Here is a 23,216-nt window from a genome sequence, read left to right on the forward strand (position 1 = left end):
AATAAACTGAGCAGTCAGTTAAGCTAATGTATTAATATTATTTGCAATAAAATTCAAGTAATTATTTTACAAAATAACATTAACCCAACAGCATAGTGTATAACTGAGCTTTTTGCACATGGAGTAGAATTTAGAGTTCATGTACATAAGAATGTGAAAATTTCATTCATCACACACTTAATATGATTGTTATCAATACCAAAATACACTGATGCGACAAAAGTCATGGGATAGTCATATGCGATATGCACATATACAGAAGGTGGTGGTATTGTACACACAAGATATAAAAGAACAGTGCATTGACAGAGCTGTCATTTGTACTCAGGTGATTCATGTGAAAAGATTTCCAATATGATTATGGCCTCAGAACAGTAATTAACAGACTCTGACTGTGGAATGGTAGTTGGAGCTAGATGCATGGGACATTCCAATTTGGAAATCATTCGGAAATTCAATATTCCGAGATTCACTGTGTCAAGAGTATGCCAAGAATACCAAATTTCAAGCATTACCTCTTACCATGGACAATGCAGTGCCCTACAACTTTCACTTAATGACTTTGAACAGCAGCATTTGCGTAGAATTCTAAGCAACACTGTGTGAAATAACCATAGAAATCAATGTGGGACATATGATGAATGTATCCATTAAGACAACGCAGAGAAATGTGTGTTAACAGACTATGTTAGCAGACAACTGATGTGAGTGCCTTTGCTAGCGGCATGACATCACCTGTATGGCCCTTCCTGGGCTCATGACCAAGTCAGTTGTACCACACTTGACTGGAAAAATGTGGCCTGGTCAGACAAGTCCTGATTTCAGTTGGTAAGAGCTGATGGTAGGGTTTGAGTGTGGCACAGATCCCATGAAGCCATGGACCCAAGTCGTAAAAGAGGCACTGTGCAAGCTGGTGGTGGCTTCATAATCATGCTGGCTGTGTTTGCATGGAATGTAATGTGTTCTTTGATCCAAATGAACCAATCATTGACTGTAAATGGTTTTGTTCAGCTACTTGGTGACCATTTGCAGCCATGTTCCCAAACAATGATGTGCCATGTCACTGAGCCACAATTGTTTGCAACTGAATATTCTGGCCAATTCAAGCGAAAGTTTTGGCCATCCATATTGCCTGTCATGAAGCTCGTTGAACAATCATGGGACATAACTGAAAGGTCAGTTTGTGCACAAAATCCTGCACCAGTAGCACTTTTGCAATTATGGAAGGCTATAGAGGCAGCATGGCTCAATAATTCTGCAGAGGACTTCTAACGACTTTTTTAGTCCATGCCAGACCGAGGTTCTGCACTGTGCCCAGCAAAAGGAGGTCCGCCACTATTTTAGGAGGTATCCCATGACTTTTGTCAACTTCATAATCATTGCACTGTGTGTAGCATGCACTTTAAATATGTTGCAGTAACCGTAGAATCAGAATGAAACCACACAGTTTTGGCACCATTCTAATAAAAGAGGAACTAAAATATAGGTACAAAGCGAGAAGTTACACAAATAATGTAAATTTAGTTAAAAGATGACAAAGAATATATATACTAATGCTGTTACAAATACCGCAAAAGTTGAGGGAATTACTGAGGTAAATATCAAAATTTGAGTTTTCAAAGTTGGATTTTCTTAATCTGAAGCTTAAGCTGACACATGACTTAGTTTTCACTTTACTATCATCTTATTTTCCCAATTTTCCATCTCAATTTCAAAATATGAGGCACTCTGCTCTGAAAGCTCATATTTTAATTTTTTCCTAACATTTGTATGACAAAAATTTTCATATAAATGTAATTATGTTTATCTGTCTTTGTTCATGTTCAAAGCATTTTTGTCAACCCTAGAAAGAGAACTAACATAGAAGAATTGTCATTTCTTATTAATTTAGATGATGGACAGTTCCAAAACCAAATATCATTTCTGAACTGTGCTTCAAGAACTGGAATATATGACGGAACTCTGGCATTTACTCTCATATGCTACACAGTGGCACAGGGTAAATACAGATGATTACATTTTATTGAAAAATTAATTGCACTGTAGAACATAAAGAGCATGGCTGAAGAAAAATAAATAGTAATGATAATAACAACAACAACAACAACAACAACAACAATAAGAAGTTCAAATTTTTATGACACACCTGTATAACTTCTGGTGTAGGAGTCCTGGCCTGTGGGACTTGAGGGGGGGCACTCTTTAGCAGCTGTCCGGTGGGGGAGGGGGGTGCGGGTGCCCTCCTGCGGGTTGACCCACCAACTGCTCCTGCAGAGGAGGATGTGGGCGCAACTTCAGTCGAATGACTCTCAACTTCTCCGTCCACGCTCTGGAATGAGGCACGCGGGACGTCCACTCACGCTACACCTTACTGTTCTCATATTCTTAGTAATTAAGTATCTATAACTTATGACATATGAAAGTGGCACTGTCTATTTTCCACATGGTAACCACTTTAATATGTGCAACTCATGTGGACCACCTCACTATCTCATCCCAGAAACGCTATGACTCTTTGAAGCTTCATTCATATTGAAATTCGATATAATCTATGACTTAAATAGACAATATGAAAAACTTCCTATGCTTTTGCTCTCTAAAGAGCTTGGCAATGTAGGCTAATACTTCTTACAGTCTCAAATTACATTTGATCTATTTTAAATACTTGTACCTTTCCTGTTCTAATACGTAAACTTCCAAAACACTCACCCACTGTATCAGGGACTGCACAAGAAAGCAGACTGGGTTACCCGCACTTCGGATCACCTCAACAGCTCTTTCATGGCTTGCATGGCGTAAGTCAATGCCATCCACTTCCAGAATTCTGTCTCCAGTCTACAAAAAATTAAGTAAATACAATAAAATAAGGGGGAAAATCACTCAGCTCTCATATGATTTTTTCACACTGAGGAAGACGTACCTTAAGTTCACCTGTGCGACCAGCTGGACTTTGCGGTAGCACATTTTTTATGAAGATACCTGAGATGGCAGACCCACTGTCTGGCCCTGCATTGTATAAATCAACCTGCAGGTAAAAGCAGAATTTTACTCCACCAGAACTAAGCCAAAGCCTTCCCAAATAAAACAATTCCACATATATGGCTGACACAGCTTTTCTATTTTTAACATGTTTACTAATACTATACTACTAGAATTAGTGTATTTATTGAGGGTAGTAATAGTAGTATGAATCAAAATATTGCACTTTTTTTATGAATCTCAAAATAGTAAGCCATGAAGCACATATAGATACTAATACCTTTTCAGACCATTGCAGAGTGAGCTGCTTGAACATCCATCATTGTTGACGCTGAGTGCTAGGTCATTTGAGTCATCAATGATTTTCTTTATGCACTGATTGACATGTTTAAAGCAAATTGAATTGTGAAATGAGACATGTGATATGATAGGTAAATGAAATGAACATGAGATCACATGGTATTCACCACTGGTAAAGGTATTACAATTACAAAAACTTCAGGATGGAAACAAGGACACAATAAACAAAAGGAAGGAAAGATAACCACTCACCTGAAATGACTGCTGTGTGGCATAGAGGCATATGTAACAGGACACCAATGACACTAGCTTACGATATGGGTGCGCACACGCGTGCGCACATACATGTGTGCACGCATACACACACATTGACACTAGCTTACGGTGTGGGTGCACACACACACACACACACACACACACACACACACACACACACACACACACACACACACACACACACACACACACACACACACACACACACACACACACACACACACACACACACACATATATATATTTATATGCATGCGTGGGTATCTGTTTAAGCATTTGGGAAAACTGACACTTCCTTATAGAAGAAATCATTTCTGATGAACTATTTTGTCCCCTAACATTATATAACACTCTTGTACAGAAGTAAGTGGTCACTTAAATATCTGTAAATGGAAGTAAGTAGTTGTATACATTTATTTCAAACAAATTTCGAAAACAAATCCACCAACAGCCAGGCCAATGACCTATTGGAGGTGTAATTTCACTGCTCAGAGTACCAATACTTACGTTGGAAAGGACAGACTACAAATATGATGACCAATGCTAGGAACAGGTCTAAGAGATGAAAAAATAAAAATATTCTGAGAAATGGATCATAGAACATAACATCCTTTAATAAAAAAGATCAAGAGCTTATAGAAGAACTGAAACATCAGGAAACCTCAATACATAGTATCCAAGAGACTTAAAATAAAGTCAAATGGCAGAAGGAATATGACTAGTACCTGCTCATTTATAGTGGAGTCAAGAAGGAGACAAGAGTTGAAGCAGGAGTAGGGATACTTATCCCCATGAAATACAAAGATGTTATTGAGCCGTGCCAATACATCTTTGAGAGAACAGTTTAACTAAAACAGGCTCATCATGAACTGAGCATTATCTCCATGTACAGCCCTGATGATTGTAAGCTTACAACAGAAAGAGAGGCTTCCTATGAGCAGTTACAAGAAGTTATCAATATGATACCTTCAAACAAACTTGTAGTCATAATGGGGGAATTTTATGCTCGCACTGGAAATAGTGTCCATCCATGGGGTTAAACAATGATTTAATGAAGATTTTCTAAATGATAATGGTGAGATTATGATCAACTGATGCTCAAGCAATTAACTGAGAATAAATACTGTCTTCTATGACCACAAAGAGCAGTACAAAAATATTTTTCAGAACACAAGAGATCATAATTCTATAAAAGATTGCATTGTTACAAACAGGAAAATCTATCCTCAGTCAGTGCTATATGTTAGAATTTTAAACTCTGCCAACACATGGAGTGATCACAGTCTACTCGTGGTGAAAAACAGATTGCATGTAGGAAAGAACAAGACCATCAAAGAACCAACCTTAAAAGAAGAAAAATTTAATAAGCGTTGGTATGTTGATAGACACAACAAAACACACACAAACATGCACACAAATTTCAAGCTTTTGCAACCTAAGGTTGCTTCATCAGGAAAGAGGGGAGGAGAGGGAAAGATGAAAGGATGTGGGTTTTAAGGGAGAGGGTAAGGAGTCATTCCAATCCCGGTAGCGGATAGACTTACCTTAGGGGGGAAAAAAACACAGGTATACACTCGCGCACACACACACACACACATATCCATCTGCACATATACAGACACAGGCAGACATTTGTAAATGCAAAGAGGTTGGGCAGAGATGTCAGTCGAGGCGGAAGTACAGAGGCGAAGATGTTGTTGAATGACAGGTGAGGTACGAGCAGCGGCAACTTGAAATTAGCAGAGGTTGAGGCCTGGTGGGTAACGGGAAGAGAAAATATATTGAAGGGCAAGTTCCCATCTCCAGAGTTCTGATCCAGATAACCCGTACGGTGTAGCGCTGTGCCAAGATGTGCTGGCCATGCAGCAAGGCATGTTTAGCCACAGGGCGATCCTCATTACCAACAAACACTGTCTGCCTGTGTTCGTTCATGCAAATGGACAGTTTCTTGCTGGTCATTCCCACAGAGAAGGCTTCACAGTGTGGCATGTCAGTTGGTAAATCACGTGGGTGCTTTCACACATGGCTCTGCCTTTGATCGTGTACACCTTCCGGTTTACAGGACTGGAGTAGGTGGTGGTGGGAGGGTGCATGGGACAGGTTTTACACCGGGATGGTTACAAGGGTAGGAGCCAGAGGGTAGGGAAGGTGGTTTGGGGATTTCATAGGGATGAACCTCTTCTTTCCTTTCGTCTTTCCCTCTCCTTCCCTCTTTCCTGATGAAGCAACCTTGAGTTGTGAAAGCTTGAAATTTGTGTGTGTTTGTGTGTTTTTTATTGTGTCTATCAACATACCAACGCTTTCTCGTTTGGTAAGTTACAGCATCTTTGTTTTTTATATATATGTATATAAAGTTTCATATTCATATGTCTTAAAGTTTAATAAATATATGCATTTGAAATATGTATATTCTAATTGAAACACCCTGTATTTCTTCTCAGAGTTCAGTGAATATCTCAAATATTAGGAGGAAGGGGGCTTGAAGGAAGCATGATCTGGACCTGATTCTTATTAAAATCTGTAGACAATTACGGTAAATTAAGAATTTATTTATAATATTGTGTCCTGTGTGTACTGACAACAACAAAAAGCAAATAGTGACACAATAAAATAATAAATAGACTTAAAATTTGTATGCTTACCTTTCCACCAACAATACTGATACCAAGACTGCAGTTAGGCTCCCGCAGTACTTCAACAGACCTCTCTGGTCCCCAGTGCTTTGCCAAAAGCACTGATGGAGACGAGGCACCACGCTCCACGGCTGATGCAGAAGGCACCTGTGTTGTCACAGTCATGCTGACTGATGGACTAATTGTTGCACTATTAGGCAATCTCTCCTGCTCACAAGAGTCTCTTTTCTGTCTATTCAAACTACAAACACTATCTGCACTGGCACTTATTGGTATCGTAGGGTCCACAGCTTTATTACAAAAGTCTGTTGCTGACTGTTCACAACGTTCAAGCAAAGGTGATAATTCAACACAAGAAGAGTACTCTGATTCACTCACAATACGAGTCACTGTTGTGCTCACAGGACTTTCTGCCTTTTTAGTCTGTTGAGGTTTGAGAAGTCCACTGTGCACTTCGAGGGCATCTGCTGCTTTCTGTATATACGGTGAGCTGCAAGGGAAGAACTATTACTAACCATAACTTCTTGAGTTAAGATATCAGAACAACCAACAATGATGTAACAATAAAATTACACAAGGCAAGGGCATCAATACACGAGGTGGAATATGAATTAATATAATTACATAAAAACCACAAGAGGGAGCAAGAATAACAAAAAAAAGAGACAAAAGAGGATACATGAATAAAAAGTAGTGTCAGTCATCTAATTGAAAATGCACCTAATGAAGTATCTGAAAACATTTGGCAGATAGCTCAATGAAAATGGATAATCATTAAATTTAGAGAAGACTCAATAACTACAGTTCCGTACTTTTTGTTGAGTTTCTCATGCTTTAAATCTATCTATCTATCTATATCCAGATCCCGCTCCAGCTACTGCCGCGTCTGGGTGCTGACAAGTCCTCTCCATTTGGCTCGGTCCTCCCACCACTTTTCTTCCTCCACTTGCTGCCAGGTCACACCTCTCCTTTCCACAGATATTCTCACTCCCATTTTCCACCGTGTTTTTGGGTGCCCTCTAGGTCTTTCATCCATCTTTAGTTCTTCCATAATTTTGGGGAGTCTCTGCCCATGCGTCCTCTTAACATGCCCGTACCATCTTAATCTCTTTTTTTCAATTTCTTCCCTCATACTTTTTTGTTTAAGGTCCTTTCTAATCTCTACATTCCTTACTCTGTCCATTCTTGTTTTTCCCTTAACTGCTCTGAGAAATTTCATTTCCCCTGCTTGCAGTCTGCTCCAGTCCCTTTCTGTCATTGTCCATGTTTCTTCACCACAGGTGACAATAGGGAAGTAACAATTCTTATACATAAAGAGTTTTGCATTTTCTGAAACTTCCTTATTCCAAATCAGGTGTCTGAGTCACAAACAGGCGCAACAAAAAGACTACTAAAGACATGAGCTTTTGGCCAAAAGGTCTTCTTTTGAAACAGACAACATAGTTACAACACACGTGCCCACTGTCTCTGACTGTAAAGGCCAGACCCAGCCAGAGAGAGTGGTCATTTGGGTGCACACAGTGTTCTCGTGAACGTGTGTGTGTGTATGTGTTTGTTGTCTATTTCAGAAGAAGGCCTTCTTGGTGAAAGCTTATGTGTTTAGTAGTCATTTTGTTGTGCCTGTCTGCAACTCAACATCTCTGCTAAAATAAATAAATAAAATTAAAATGAAGATGAGGAGCAATCTGTCCTTTTCTTACTATTGCCATTATTCCAGCCTGGATTTTCCACTGTTAGGAGCAGATATTTTTAAGTTTTTGAGGCTACATAGAGATCAGAATCTTGATTAGAAACACTCATATACTACAATTAATTAATAAATTACTTTGGCTACATTTGCAGTTTGAATGAATAGTTTTTGTTATAAGTTTAAAAATGAAAATTTGTATATTTCCATCTCAAATTACAGTTGTCAGAATACAGGAGGGGGTTTAAGAATTACATCTGGTGTAAATCGTAGAACAGCTTGCGAAGACCTCCCCAAAAAACTTGGAATTTTGACAACTGTTTCACAGTACATAACTTTATTCACGTACTTTGTCACTACCAATATTTCTCTTTTCTTAAAGAACAGTGAAAATCATGAATACTGTATAATATTGGGGTCCAAAACAACCTCTACAAAGACTTCAAGGGCACAGAAAATATATTAGTACAGAAAGAAGTCAAACGTATGTGTTCAGCAAACTGCCAGAACATACCAAGTATCTTATTGGTAACATAATGAAGTTGAAGAACAAATTAAAGGATACAACTCCACTAAAAAATTCTTCACAGAAACTCTTAAAACTTATTGTTTAAGGCTTATGGTAATTAATATTAGCATTTACTACAACAATACTTCTAATGTTAACTTATTTCATTCTATTGTAGTTAAATACAATATACCCACTTTACTTCTTTACACATATAGATGAATGGGATAGTGATATGGCTAATGTAATGTAACATAACAATGAAGTGAGAAAAAAATTGAAATACTTAGAGGTAAATTAATAGTAAAAATAAATAATGATAAATGAACAATGGAACAGAGGAGAATATAGACAAAGAGTGGAGGACATAATGAGTTACAGACATTCAGCAAGAAGTTAAGAGGTGGTGACTATAGAAGTGAAAAGGAGAGGGAGAACAGAAAGCTGAAAATGAGAACTTGGAATCTGAGTGAAGTTTATCTACTTTTCTGCTAAAATAAATAAATAAAATTAAAATGAAGATGAGGAGCAATCTGTCCTTTTCTTACTATTGTCATTATTCCTCTGGTGTCCACAACATACTACAATACTAGGAATTATTTTGTGGTACAACAGTAGGTTTATAGCAACACATTTTACATCCAGTTCATTCAAAACATTTCCAATTTGTAGGCATCACAACTTGATCTCCACACACGTCTCTCTCTACACCCCGTATTCCAAGAAATTTACTTTCAGTTATTGTCCTCCATCCCTTCTTCTTGAAGTACTGGCCACACAGTCCCATTTTTCCTTCCTTACAACTAAACTATCTTATATTTTCTCCCAAATAACACCAATAATTATATGCTTTTATTTCCTTATATACTAGTATATTTTCCCTGTCAGTCACATACATCTATTCCTCCTTTACTCTGAGCCCATCCACATTATTCCTGATTCTACAACACACTACCAAAACCTGCAACCTTTTGTTTTTGTTTTGGCTTACCAGAATTTATTTTCCATTCAGGTGCAAAATATACTGTATTTAACTTATTTAAAGATCAGTACCACATCTTTCCTTCACTTCCTTGCCAAACTTTCTTATATTTATCCTTTTCTGCACACTGAATTAAGAAACAACTGTTTGTCCACAAAAGCATACAATTTTTCTTTAAATAGGCCATTACTTTTAGTATGTGCTTTACTGTGTATGATTTTCTCAGTCTGGATTTCCATTTTAGACTTTGGAATTAAAGAGATATTTATATTATAGTTAATTAGGAGTAAAGGAGATCACTCAACAGCAGAAGTGCTGAGACTTCCACACGCAAAAGAGAATGAAAACTTTAGCAGCCACAGAAAGAAATCCTTCTATGAGCAAAAGTGCATGTGCATGGAGGGGGAAGGGGGGGGGCATTGGATTAGCAGAGATTGAGGCCACAAGGATTATGTAAGTGAAGAATGTGCGGGAGGATGGAGAGAATGGGGAGGATTTTGGGTAGGGTCTTCCTCATTTCTGGGCACGATGATAGATAATCAAAGCTCTGGCAACTGGTTCATATATTTTGCCAGGAAATGAGGAACATCCTATCCAAGATTCTCCCCACCCTCCCCATCATCCTACACATCTTTCACCTCCCCAACAGTTGCCCTTCCTCTGCCCTGTCACCCTCTCCCAATCCCTGCCTCCACATCATCTTCTTGGTGTGCTGAACCAAACTAGCTCCAGCACCTGTGTGCCATATGCCTAGCCAATGCACTTGCCATCTCTCCGTCCTGCATTTCTAGCCTGAAAACCTGCTGCCTTCATCTGAACCACTAGTTACTCATTCCCAATATTTTGTCCCACTACCTGCCTCTTTCTCTGTCTAACCACCCCACCAGATACAACCCCCACACCCATCCACATACTGAACTGCAGTCATGGCATTGTCCGTCTAGCCAGCACAACATAGTACCCAAGGCATGCAGTGTGTGTGTGTGTGTGTGTGTGTGTGTGTGTGTGTGACGCACATTCATTTTGTTTTTGCCTGTGTATTTGTACTCCTACTTGTCACAGGATTTCTTCCAAAAGTCAGCAAAGTTTTCGTTCTCTTTAGCATGTGCCTGTCAACAACTCAACAGTTCTGCTATTCAGCTAGCAGTCTCTGTAACTCATAAATTATATACTTTGTGCCAGAACTTTCCTTAGTATTAATATTATACTTAAAATTGTCAGTTTTTGGACTTTTTGTTGCAAGTGTTACTAGATAATTTTGAAACATTTATACATATACATATATTCTCAGATAATCACTGCATGTTGTGCATTTTACCAGCATACTTATTTAATCTATATGATAGTTCAGGTTTACGATATATGTTCATATAATTTGTTTAACTATTGTAAAGATAAGTGACAATGTTAAATGCTGTGAAATGAAGCTTGCACACTAATGTGAAGCCTACTTACCGATAGTAGTCAGGAAATATCCTGGTAGTGCAAAGGATGCAGGAAATAAAGCATAGTTTTTACAGCATAGCCAGAAAGAGAGAGCATGTGTGATAACATTGTGATTAGTTGCATGTGAAATACACTAGGCAAATCTATGAAGTGAGAGTGAATAGTGAGGCATCTATTGGGCACAACAGACTTTTGTGAATTGTAATAAGCACAAATGTATGAATACATCAAGCCTACTTTAATGTCCCAATACAACATACTGAAACAGAAGGAAAACCTGTAATTATATGGAGGACTATCGATTATAATCAATCTATCACAGATAACGGAATGTATCACCACTTTAGGCAGAAATACTGTACTACTGTGCACTTTTTAAACTATCGTGTTAAGAGATATAGTAACAATTTTCAAACTTTTAATGAGAATCTATGTACCATGTGGATATGATTGTGGAACATCTTAGGTTATTATGTGAGCTATTTGGAACTGTGAAACATACCCATGTTTAATTACTCCAACAATTCTGGTTATTCCTGGCAATACATACATTGTGCAATATAAATTCTAGTGAGCATTAGTTATTCACTGGTTCAGACAGTGAAACTTTGGTCTTTAATGATTACATCCCTGCATAATGAAATTAATATCAAGGAATTGCTCTATGTGTAGTGCAAGCTGATTTCACAGATCACTAGCAATAAATTATTTCCATATCATGTCCAACAGACTTTAAAACATTTTTGTTTACTTCATAACTGTTTATATTATCTTTAACAGTATTATAATTACATTTATATTATTTCGAAAAACAAACACATCATGTCAGTAACTTTTCTGCATTAATTTTTGCCTTCTTGATGTGTTCATTGATTATCAGTCCCATTAAGTTGATGTAAAACATAAATAAAGAAAATTAGTTTTAATTGACTTTGTGAATAAGATCACAGATCCTCTGAGAAAAGGGCAACCATTAAATCTGATATTCTTTGAAATAGTCTGTTCTTGTACAGTAGCATAAACAGAAAAGAACAAAACTAAAGGAATTATCTAACCACTGTATCCATCAGCCACAAAAATGAAGAAAGGAATAGTAATATTAATTGCTGGTGGTTCACCTAGAAGTCCTACAGCATTGTACCTCAGCTACTTGTCCTACTCTGGTATTTCTTCTATAGGTTGCATATGCCATCCTCATCCTTATCATGCACATACTAAACATTCAAGTAAGTAAGAAACTTTCAATAGGCTTGGCTTTAAAAAGCTGCTGTTCTGTCATTACTTACTTTATTTAATCACTGCAGTACTTCTGCAACGTATAGTATAGATACTCCCCATCTGTACCAAACTAAATGCAACCATATTACAACTCAGTTTAATTATTCTGCTCTTATATATGGTGTGCACTATAACATGTGCAAACTATAGCCAATTATGAGCCTGTAACATTGCTATCAATAGCATTAAGCTGTTATGTGCAAGTGAAGAAAGCAATGTAAACATGAACCACTGGTTTGAAAATAGTGTTCTGTTCACTGCAGATAAACAGAGTCTTATCCAAGTTAAAGCCAAATAATCTGTAGGAATGAAAGAGTATCAGCTCTGTTTCTACAAGTTAATGAACATTTGGTTAAAAATTGCCTCAGATGTAAAGTAAATCAGTGATGTGGCAGAATGTCGACGGGATCCGGCTGCATACCCGGAAATTATTAGAAGGATAAATCAGTGATGCATGCCATTCACACTTTTAAAGAATTATTTCATGTATACCTGCCATACTTCCTCATAAATTCAATTTATACTATGCAGCACATCATTTGACAATGGACCATACAGGTGAAAGGGAGGCATTATATGCTTAAACATCTCATGATCTAATACTGTGGTTTCAGTTACCTGAGACTGTGGTCATGTGTGTGAGTTGTGTCTGTGTGAGTGTGTGTGCGTGCGCATATGTGTGTCTATTGTTGACGAAGGCCTTAGTGGCCGAAAGCTATAATTGTGAGTCTTTTTGTTGTGCCTATCTGTGACTCAGCATCTCCACTACATGGTGAGTAACAACTTTTCTTCTCATAATGTCATGATCTAATAGCTATGTTACAGTTGGAATATAGAAGCTGTTACCATTTGCCTTTCCAATGTAGGGTAGGAAGCAAGCCTCAACAATACAGATAATTCTACCATAGGTGCAACCACAATGGAGCAGTACCTGTGGAAATGCCAGACTAACCCAAAGATTACAAAGTGGTCAGTAGCCTTACCAGTAGTAGCAGGGGCATCAGTTTACATTATTGACTCATCTGGCCTTGTAACATTAGCCAACATGGCATTGCAGTGCTGATACTGTAAACGAGAGCATGCGACTCTACTGTGTGGTCTAATGATGATGGCATCTAATGTTCAAAACATTCTGGAAGTAAAATAGTCCCCCATTCAGATCTCTGGGTGTGGACAACTCAGGAGGAGCTGCCATTACAAAAAATATAACTGGCATTCTGCAGGTCACAGTGTGGAACATTAGATCCCTTATCTGGGTGTGTATCTTAGTGAATTTAAAATATGAAATGGATAAGCTGAAGGTAGACATAGTGGGAATTAGTGACGTCTGATGGCAGAAAGAACATGACCTCTGGTCAGGTCAGTACAGAGTTACCAACAAAAAAATTAACAGGGGTAATGCAGGAGTAAACCTGATAAAGATTAAGAAATAGGAATCTGGGTATACTACCATAAGCAGTATTTTAAACAGATTATCATAGACATCATGGATGTGAAGCCAACAGTAACAACAGTAGTATATGTTTATATGCCAAATAATTGTGCAGATGAAGAACAGTTTGAGAGAATGGATAATGAGAAAAAGGAAATTATGCAAACAGTTAAGACAGATGAAAATTTAAGTATGGGTGTCTGGAATTTAACAGTAGGGAAAGGAAGAGAAGGAAAAATAGTTGGAGAACATGGTCTGGGGAAAAGTACTGAAAGAGGCGCACCTGGTTGAATTTTGGACTGATCATTATCTGTAATCATCACTAATACTTGATTCAAGAATAACAGAAGAAGGTTGCATACCTGGTGAGACTCCATATATTGGAAGACTTCAGAGTGATTCTATAATAGTAAGAGATTTTGAAACCACATTTCAAATTGTAAGATATTTACAGGTGTGGATGAGGACTCTGGTCACAATTTATTGGTTATAAAATGCACACAGGAACCAAAAACGGCAAAAGTTAGGAAACTAAGGAGGTGGGACCTGGGTAAACTGAAGGAATGAGAGATCATTGAGAGTTTTAAAAGGAGCATTAGGCAATGCTGGACTGAAGCAGGATAAAGGGTTACAACAGAAGATGAATGGGAAGCTTCAAGAGAGCAAATAGTGAAGGCAGCAGAAAGTAAAAAGACAATGACTACTGGAAATCCTTGGGTGATACAGGAGATACTGATTTTAATTTAAGAAATGAGAAAATATAAAAATGAATCAGGCAAAAGGAAATACTACAATATGGCTAAGCAGGAATGGTTGACAAATGAAAGGCTGTAGAGGCATGCATAAGCAGGAGAAGACAGGTGGCAAACCAATACAAAGAAAGAAAGCAAGGTTGGAAGGAGTATATAGAAGGCCTATACAAGTGAATCAAACTTGACTGGAATGTTACAGAAAGGGAAGAGGAAGCAGATGACAATGAGTTGGGAAATATGATACCATGAGAAATATTGGACAGAGCATTTAAAGACCTAAGTCGAAACAAGGCCCTTGGAGTAAATGACTTGGCCTCAGAACTACTGAGATCCTTGGAAGAACAAGCCATCACAAAACTATTCCAACCAGTGTGCAAGATACATGTGATATGCAAGATATCCTCAGACTTCAAGAAGAATGTAATAGTTCCAGTTCCAAAGAAATCAGGCACTGAGAAGTGTCAGTACTACACAGCTATCAGTTTAAGAAGTCACAGTTTGAAAATACCAACAACAATTAGTGACAGAAGAATGGGAAAAACTGGTAGAAGCCTACCTTGGGGATGACCAGTTTTAATTCCAGAGAAATGTAGGGACATTTGAGGCAATACTCACCTTAAGACTTAGAAGATAGGTTCAAGAAAGGGAAACCTATGTTTGATGTGTTTATAGATTTAGAGAAAGCTTTTGACCACTTTGGCTGGAATACACTCTTTGAAATTCTGATGGTATTAGGGATAAAATACAGGGAGCAAAATGTGATTTACAACTTGTACACAAACCACATTGCAGTTATCAGGGAAGACGGTTATGAAAAGGTAGTAGTGATTGAGAAAGGAGTGAGACAGGGTCATAGCCTATCCCCAATGTTACTCAGCCTATACACTGAGCAATCAGTGAAGTAAACCAAGGAGAAATTTGGAAAAGAAATTTGGGTTCAGGGAGAAGACATAAAAACTTTTAGATTTGCTGATGACACTGTAATTCCGTCAAAGATGGCAAAAGACTTGGAAGAGCAGCTGAACAAAATTGACAGTCTTGAAAAGATATTATAAAATGAATATCAAGAAAAGTAAAACCAGATTTATGCAATTTAGATGGATTAAATAAGACGATGCTGAGGCAATATGAGTAGGTAATGAGGCACTAAATGTAGAAGACAATTTTTGCTGTTTGGGAGCAAAATAACTGGTGATGGTCAAAGTAAAGAGGAAGTTAAATGCAGACTGGCTATATCAAGGAAAGTATTTCTGAAACAGAGAAAATTGTTAGCATCTAAAATAAATTTAAGTGTTGTGATGTCTTCTCTGAAGGTATTTGGAGTGTGAAACATGGACAATAAGCTGTTTAGACAAGAAAATAGAAACTTTTGCAATGTGGTGACATAGAATAATGCTGTATATTAGATGGGTAGCTCAAATAACTACAGACAAGATACTAAATCAAACTGGAAAAAAAGAAATTTATGGTACAACTTGACTAAAAGAAGGAATTGATTGTGAGGACACATCCTGAGGCATCAAAGGGTAGTTCATTTGGTAATGGAGGGAACTGTGAACTGTGGAAAGGAGGATGGGAGGGGGGGGGGGGCAGATTGTAGTGGGAAACCCAGGCTTGAATACAGCAAGCAGATACAATGAATGCAGGTCACAGTTATTACTCAGAGATGAAGAGGCTTGTATAGAAGAGAATACCATGGAGAGCTGCATCAACAACAACAACAAAAGACATTGTCTCTGAATGTCACATTAACATAAACGAAATTGTCACAAACTAATGGTGTGATAACTGTCTCCTTAATGTTGAAAGTACCAAAATATGTAACTGAAAGTTACTGACACAAGCTTTGAGCTGAAATACAAGAGGCAAATGTTGGACACATAACTCTCTCCCCCCCCCTCTACCCCTCCCCAAATAAATAAATGTATGGACAACAACAGATTTATAGTAAAATGCAGAAATCAAGTTTGCAAATGCTATGTTTCTACATTATCAGCACTGGCCCATGGAGAACCAAGGTAATTAGTTTTTGCTGCTTGTAATTTGCTGAAAGGATAACACAAAATGACTTTGGCCCACATACGTACAGCTCTGTGCTGTAGGAATCAACAGCAAAGGATATCATTACTTTAAGGGAGAATTCTGCTGCATCAGATATATGCACAACAGTGTGTTTCTGAGACATTATCTGGGACTTTAAAAATTCTTTCACAACAAGGTCGACAGGATACTGTCATGATGTCCAGACAACAACAACAGTATTTGCATTAAGCAGTTGTGGTTTAGAGTAAATAGGCCAATTTACCTAAGAGGTCAAGGCTGTAAGGAGAGCAGCATTTTGTAGTGAATGGGTGACAGTGGTCAGTATGATACTACTGCTTCACACTATGAACTGCATTTTGGAACTCTGTATTTCCGCTTTTGTGAAAGGAGAAATACCTCACTAGCAGAAGATCTGATCAATTGCAGTAGCACCAACAAACACAAATTCAAATTACGCCCAATCTACTATGATATTCTCCTGATTTGTAAGTATGACTCACTACACGAGTTTGTCAAGTCAGAATAAATGTTCAATTCTCCAAACAAAATCTGCTTGGCAAGTTTACATGTTTATGGGCCACATGGGAGAACTAAATGGTAGAAGCTATCAAAGTAAAACTCATTTGTTATTTTGTATGGCTCATGGTCTTCTCAAAACAAACAACTCCTAAACAGTTAATAAGACAAATTTTTCAATCAAGTTAAGGCATTTCTCTTCTTTATATTAAGAAGATGATAACCAAATACATTATTTTTGTGTTATAAAGGAAAGAAGTGGCAGCATTTCAGAAACAAAGAAAAATGGATGAAATAATAAAACTTCTCTACTAGTGATTTACTTTAAAAAATACAGTTTTTGTGTTACCATTCTGTAGTTCATAACTGCACAGTACTTGTGAAAGAAGGAGAATTGATAGTAATAAAAACATAATCAAGAGAGAAATTATTTAGATACAAGTGAGCCCATTACCAGCTCAGAGTACTGTGTGCAGCTATTTTTTAAATCTGTGATGATAGATACTTATTTGTGAATAAAATCTGATCAAAGACATGGTGTATTATTGTGTCAAGCCACATAGAATTGTCACAATGCCAAAAAACACACTCTTGACAAGTTAATAAACTGACAGTACTCTGGTAAGTTTGCCCCTTCAATGGTAGCAAAGGTGGGCTATGCCAGCAACTGGAAAAATATAGCAATAAAACAGAGAATAGTGGCAACAATAAAAAAAACTTGGTTGTGAGAACTCAATGTCTTGATATTCAATAATACAAAAGCTGGAAAGTATGTCACGATCAAACAGCCCTCGATTGCAGTGACTCATCCTGACATAACGTGACAAAAATAGAATGCATCTTTCTTGATGTAGCAGACTGCACCACTTTGAAACTTTCTGGTATGGACTAGACCAGGAGTTAATCTGGAATCTTGCTGGCTTCTGAGTTCAAGATCAGATCTAGCACACAACTTTAATTGGCAAGAAAGATTCAGAACTAACAGAACAGATCAAAATGAGTCACATACAGAAAACAATTAAATGGATGCTTCTAAATTGTTATTTAATTTTTATTTTTCTACAAGAAACTTTACTTAAATCTCTACAAACCTCTAAGAATATTTAAAAAGAGGACACAAGGGTTGTAGACAGAACATGAAATACTAACTGAAGTAATTTAGAGTAATTATTTATAGCAATTTATAACCATATGAACTGTTTTCCAACTGCAAGTATTTGCTGTAATGGATAATTTTTACTAATATCATTTCTAGGGTGCAAAAGAAATTTCTAACATGAAGTAATTTTAAAATAAAGCTCACAAGAAACATCTCTTGAGATAATAACAGTGTTTTGATTTTCATTGCAAAATACATCACACAGTTATTAATGCACTAGGAAACATATGAATACATTTACTAACATGGAGTGTGTAAGAATGAAACTATTTTTGTCAGAATGTGATTAATAACAGCTAAAGCTCCTTGTGAAACACTGTCACATACTGTTATGTAAATACTCCACCATCAACTAAATGCACAGTGATAACTAGTATTCCAATTCTGGAAATTATGTCACCCACACAAAAGCAGATTATAACTGAAACATTTATAAGGGTATCTGAATTCTTTTTGGCAATACATACCTGGGGGATATCTGTGTAATATGTTTGATGGGAACAGTGCTCACTTCAGTTTGCAGCAATGATTTTCTGTAGGCTGTGGCAGCTTCACCAGGAATATAGGTCACACTGAAAATTAAAATGAGGTTCTGACTCAAACACTCAAGTTAAAATTTCCAAAAGTGTACATAAATTCACAATAAATTAAAAAAAAGAAAAAAGAAAAAAAATGCATTGTAAAAGTGGGTACATTGATCATGTATGAAGTTTTCTTCTTTTTAAAAATGTTGTTGCTCTATATTTGCTGACAGAAGTTTCAATTATTGCTGTTTTTCCTGGATAATTGCCCTTGGAAGACAATGTAAATAAAAGACACAATGATTTCTCTCCTTATCTGCCATACCTAAATATGTAAGTGGCACATAAACTTTGTTTTTTTTTTTATTTTGCTTGCTAACTAACTGAACATTAATATTCCTCCCTTAATTTGTTTACTATAAGACTGTATGAATTAACTCTAGGAAGACAAGAACCAAACATGAAAATAATCTGATGCAATGGTAGCTGAGATGTGGGAGAAATTTTACACCCACAGTAGTTAACATTAATTGTGATGGTTGATAAGAAGCACTACGTTGGTTATGAAGTGAAAAATTTTAAGCCTGTGCTGCCACAAAATCTTGTGCACCTATTAAGATACCACTACAGTAAAGAAAAAGCTTTGGTATAATACAAATAATAAAAAAAAAAAAGGGGGTTGGGGCAGGGGGGGGGGGAGACAGGAAACAACTCACTGTATAGATGAGACTTTAAGTAGTCAATACACACATAAACAATACTAAGGAGACTGCTGTGCCTTTGGGAGAATTCTTCTAGAATACACATACACCTGCATGGTTACTAAGTCCCAGGCAACCACACTGTGCTGGAAATGCACCTTGTGCTATCACCAAATCAAGGTCTCAGCTATAGAGGGAATTGTTACCTTTACTCCTTCCATTACAGGTACCATTACACTATCAGAAAGCAAAAGATGACTCTTTTCATGCATTTCAACATTAATATTCATATTAATGTAGTAAAAGATAAAAATTTTTATGTAGAATTAGTAGTAGTCAAGTAAAATTAAAATCTGAGCTATATAGAACACATCTCTATATGAAGTATCAAGCCACACATATTTTCCTTGTTCTTTGATAGGAAGTAAAGGGCAAATGGTAAATAATGCTACGAAGACAGTGGCAAATATGAACACAGAGAAGTTGTTACTCAGGTATCAGCAATATAATGTGCACTGCTATATGGCAAAAAGTTCCATTGTATTGTAGAGTATGACCAATATTTTAAAATGTTTCCTCTCCTCTTCCTCCTCCACCCCCCCTCCCTCCCCCACCCCACAACAAGTCTCAAGTCTGCAGAATCACTTTGCAACTTCTTTGATCACCAAGTTTACAGTGTGAATTCTATGACATGCATCCTTCAACAGCTGCGAATAGTACTCCAAACAGCAGCTACACTTGTGGGCCTGAATGAGTTACTTGTACCCTGTCTAGGTGCCGTACAACCATAAAATTTCATCATATTCGATGGCATCTGGAAATCTATGTCTGGTAAGAGATTAGCAGATAAAAACATTTTACTAATATGATAAGATGAACAGAAAGCAATAATTTATCCAAACAGTGCACCAAAATGTTTTACAACACAGGTAACAGCATATACAATGAAGTGCCAAAAACACTGGTATATGCATGCATATTCAAATACAGAGATATGTGAACAGGCAGAAGATGGTGCTGTGGTCGGCAATGCCTGTATAAGACAACAAATGTCTGACACAGTTGTTAGATCGGTTACTGCTGCTAAAATGGCAGGTTATTAAGATTTAAGTGAGTTTGAACATGACATTATAGTCAGCGCATGAGCGATGGGACATAGCACCTCCAAGGTAGTGATGAAGCAGGGATTTTTCCATATGACCATTTCACGAGTGTACTGTGAATATCAGGAACCTGGTAAAATATGAAATCTCCACCATCATTCCTGCCAGAAAAAGATCCTGCAAGAACGGGACCAACGACAACTGAATAGAATCATTCAGGATGACAGAAGAGCAACCCTTCTGAAAATTGCTGCAGATTTCAATGTTGGGCCATCAACAAGTGTCAGCATTTGAACCATTCAAAGAAACATCATTGATAGGGGCTTTCAGATGAGAAGGCCCACTCGTGACTTGTGTACTCTTGCTGACTGCATGATACAAAGATTTATATCTCACTTGGGCCCGCCAGCACCAACAATGGACTGTTGATGACTGGAAACATGTTGCTTGGTTGGATGAATCTCATTTCAAATTGTATTGATCGGGTGGATGTGTACGGGTATGGAGACAACCTCATGAATCAATGGACCCTGCATGTCAGCATGGGACTGTTGAAGCTGGGGGAGGATCTGTTATGGTGTGGGGAATGTGCAGTTGGAGTGATATGGTACCCCTGATACATCTAGATATGACTGCGACAGTTGTCATGTACGTAAACATATTGTCTAATCACTTACATCCATTCATGTTCATTGTGCATTCCGAAGGACTTGGGCAATTCCAGCAGGACAACACAACACCCTACATGTCCAGAGTAGCTACAGAGTGGCTCCAGGAACACTCTTCTGAGTTTAAATACTGCAGCTGGCCACCACACTCCCCAGACATGAACATTATTGAGTATATCTGGGATGCCTTGCAAAGTGCTGTCCTGAAAAGATCTCCATCTCCTCGTACTCTTATGGATTTATGAGCACCCCTGCAGGACTCATTGTGTCAATTCCCTCCAACACTACTTCAGACATTATTCAAGTCCATACCATGTCGTGGGGTCCTACACGATATTAGGCAGGTACCAGTTTCTTTGGCTCTCCAGTGTATATGAGGATTACATCTATTTTATAATTACTGAAACAAATGTCAGGGCACTCATTTTCAGCTGTCCCCATCAAGATATATAAACAACACCTGTCGGCAGCTAAGGGTTTCAATTAATTATCATTTATTCTAGAGAAGCTGCACGGTCATCAATGGTATCTGTTCTTTCAAGAACAGTTACTATCTTCATATATACTGAAACAAATCTGTTAGGAAATATTCTCTAGACAGAAGGTACTAAAAAGAAACTCACATCTCAAACTAGTAAGTACTTCACCACAATATCACAATAAAAAAATGAAAATTTTAATGAGCAGAGTGATAGATATTCAAATAAATTATTGTGGCATCCATCATAAAAATGTTTTCTGTAAGTCTCTAATGTGTGGAACTGATAATTTTATATTTGGATGCACTGCATATTAAGAGTTGTTAAAAGCTGGTACATTTTTAGCAGGAAAGGGTATTTTATTTGCAGCAATAAATGATGTGGGACAATCTGGGCAAACAGGTGTATGAAACTGATAATAGAAGGACAGAGAGAGAGAGAGAGAGAGAGAGAGAGAGAGAGAGATAGAGAGTGGGGGGGGGGGGGGGGAAGATGCTGCTTCTGCTTCTTCATAACAGACAGCTTAAAATTATGCATGGAAGAAATAAATACAGTGATGTGATTAACAGGGTAGCTCATAAGCACAGTCAAATGAAAGCAAAAAGACTGATATTTGGAAATGCAGGAAGACTGTGTCACAGATGTATAATGTTAAAATAAATTACAGGAGTATACTAAAGAAATTTGATAGCCAGTTATATCAGTGAGAAGTAAGTAGAAACTGAAAAATGAGAGTAATGACAAGGAGGTTCCTCATACATACATACATAACACTGACAGAAAAACCATACTACACTTTGTCATTTTAAGGTGCCAGGTACTCTGACAGATATCAGCGATGTCCACAGACAACATTTCAATGATGTGACTCATCTTCATCAGATGATACCTGAGAAAGTCCATCGAATGAAACAAGTCCAGTATTTATACTTACTCCCAACCCCTTCCTTGGTCAGTTCTAGACACTTTGCATATGGTCAGTTCCCACAAAAAATGAACTGAGGGGTTCCATCTTTGGTCTGGTGCATCTGGCCACAAGATGGTGCTATGTTGTTGGACCAGTGTGCCAACCCTGAAGTAGAATTGGACCAAAATCTGCATTCCAGCTCACAGCCAGGTGGGCCATACCAAAGGTGGAAAATCTCGGTACATTCCCAGGGGGGATGCACCACAGACAAAGCACCTAGAATTGACCATGGAGGGGAAAGGCAGTAAATTTAACTACTGGACCCATTCCACTCGACAAGCAGTCACAAATAGTACCTGATTCAGACATATCATGTAGTCAAAACATTGTGGATGGACGACACTGATATCTGGCAGAACACCAGACACCTCAAGGTTTCAGAAGATCAGTGGATACACCTGAAGAATTACATACTACACTTTAGAGATAGATGTATTTCAACACAGTTACAAACTAACAAAAAAGTATTATTATCTTTGTGTACATCTTCTACCATAACAGAGAAGAGAATGATATACAAGAGCGGTACATTTTATGCAAAATGAAACTATAGATAAAGATGTTTGTGAAACACAAAAATAATCATGACAATAATCATAAACTATTACTTACAGCTCTATAAAGATACTTTATCACTTCAACTGCTCCCCTTATTTGCACTTAAACCAAACAATGTGAACAGATAGATAAATCTTATGAGTAGTTGACATTTCTCTCTCCTGCTTTACTGTATCACACGAATTAATTGAATAACATGTAACTCTCTTTTATGATTAGTTACTTTCA

The 23,216-nt window shown here is 37.5% G+C and overlaps 1 protein-coding gene across 1 annotated transcript in view; it reads right to left on the minus strand.

Annotated features, from left to right (window-relative positions):
• Positions 1-23,216, minus strand: part of LOC126260459 (multiple PDZ domain protein) — a 1,565,360-nt gene that overhangs the window by 1,137,209 nt on the left and 404,935 nt on the right. Inside the window, exons 5-10 of the mRNA XM_049957788.1 lie at positions 18,459-18,563; positions 10,821-10,841; positions 6,198-6,678; positions 2,921-3,025; positions 2,710-2,835; positions 2,147-2,329 (exon numbers count right to left, since the gene is read on the minus strand). Of these exons, the coding sequence (XP_049813745.1) occupies positions 2,147-2,329; positions 2,710-2,835; positions 2,921-3,025; positions 6,198-6,678; positions 10,821-10,841; positions 18,459-18,563 (1,021 nt within the window). The remainder of the gene's footprint in view (positions 1-2,146; positions 2,330-2,709; positions 2,836-2,920; positions 3,026-6,197; positions 6,679-10,820; positions 10,842-18,458; positions 18,564-23,216) is intronic.

This window comes from Schistocerca nitens, chromosome 5 (assembly GCF_023898315.1).
Source record: "Schistocerca nitens isolate TAMUIC-IGC-003100 chromosome 5, iqSchNite1.1, whole genome shotgun sequence".
Taxonomy (NCBI): domain Eukaryota; kingdom Metazoa; phylum Arthropoda; class Insecta; order Orthoptera; family Acrididae; genus Schistocerca; species Schistocerca nitens.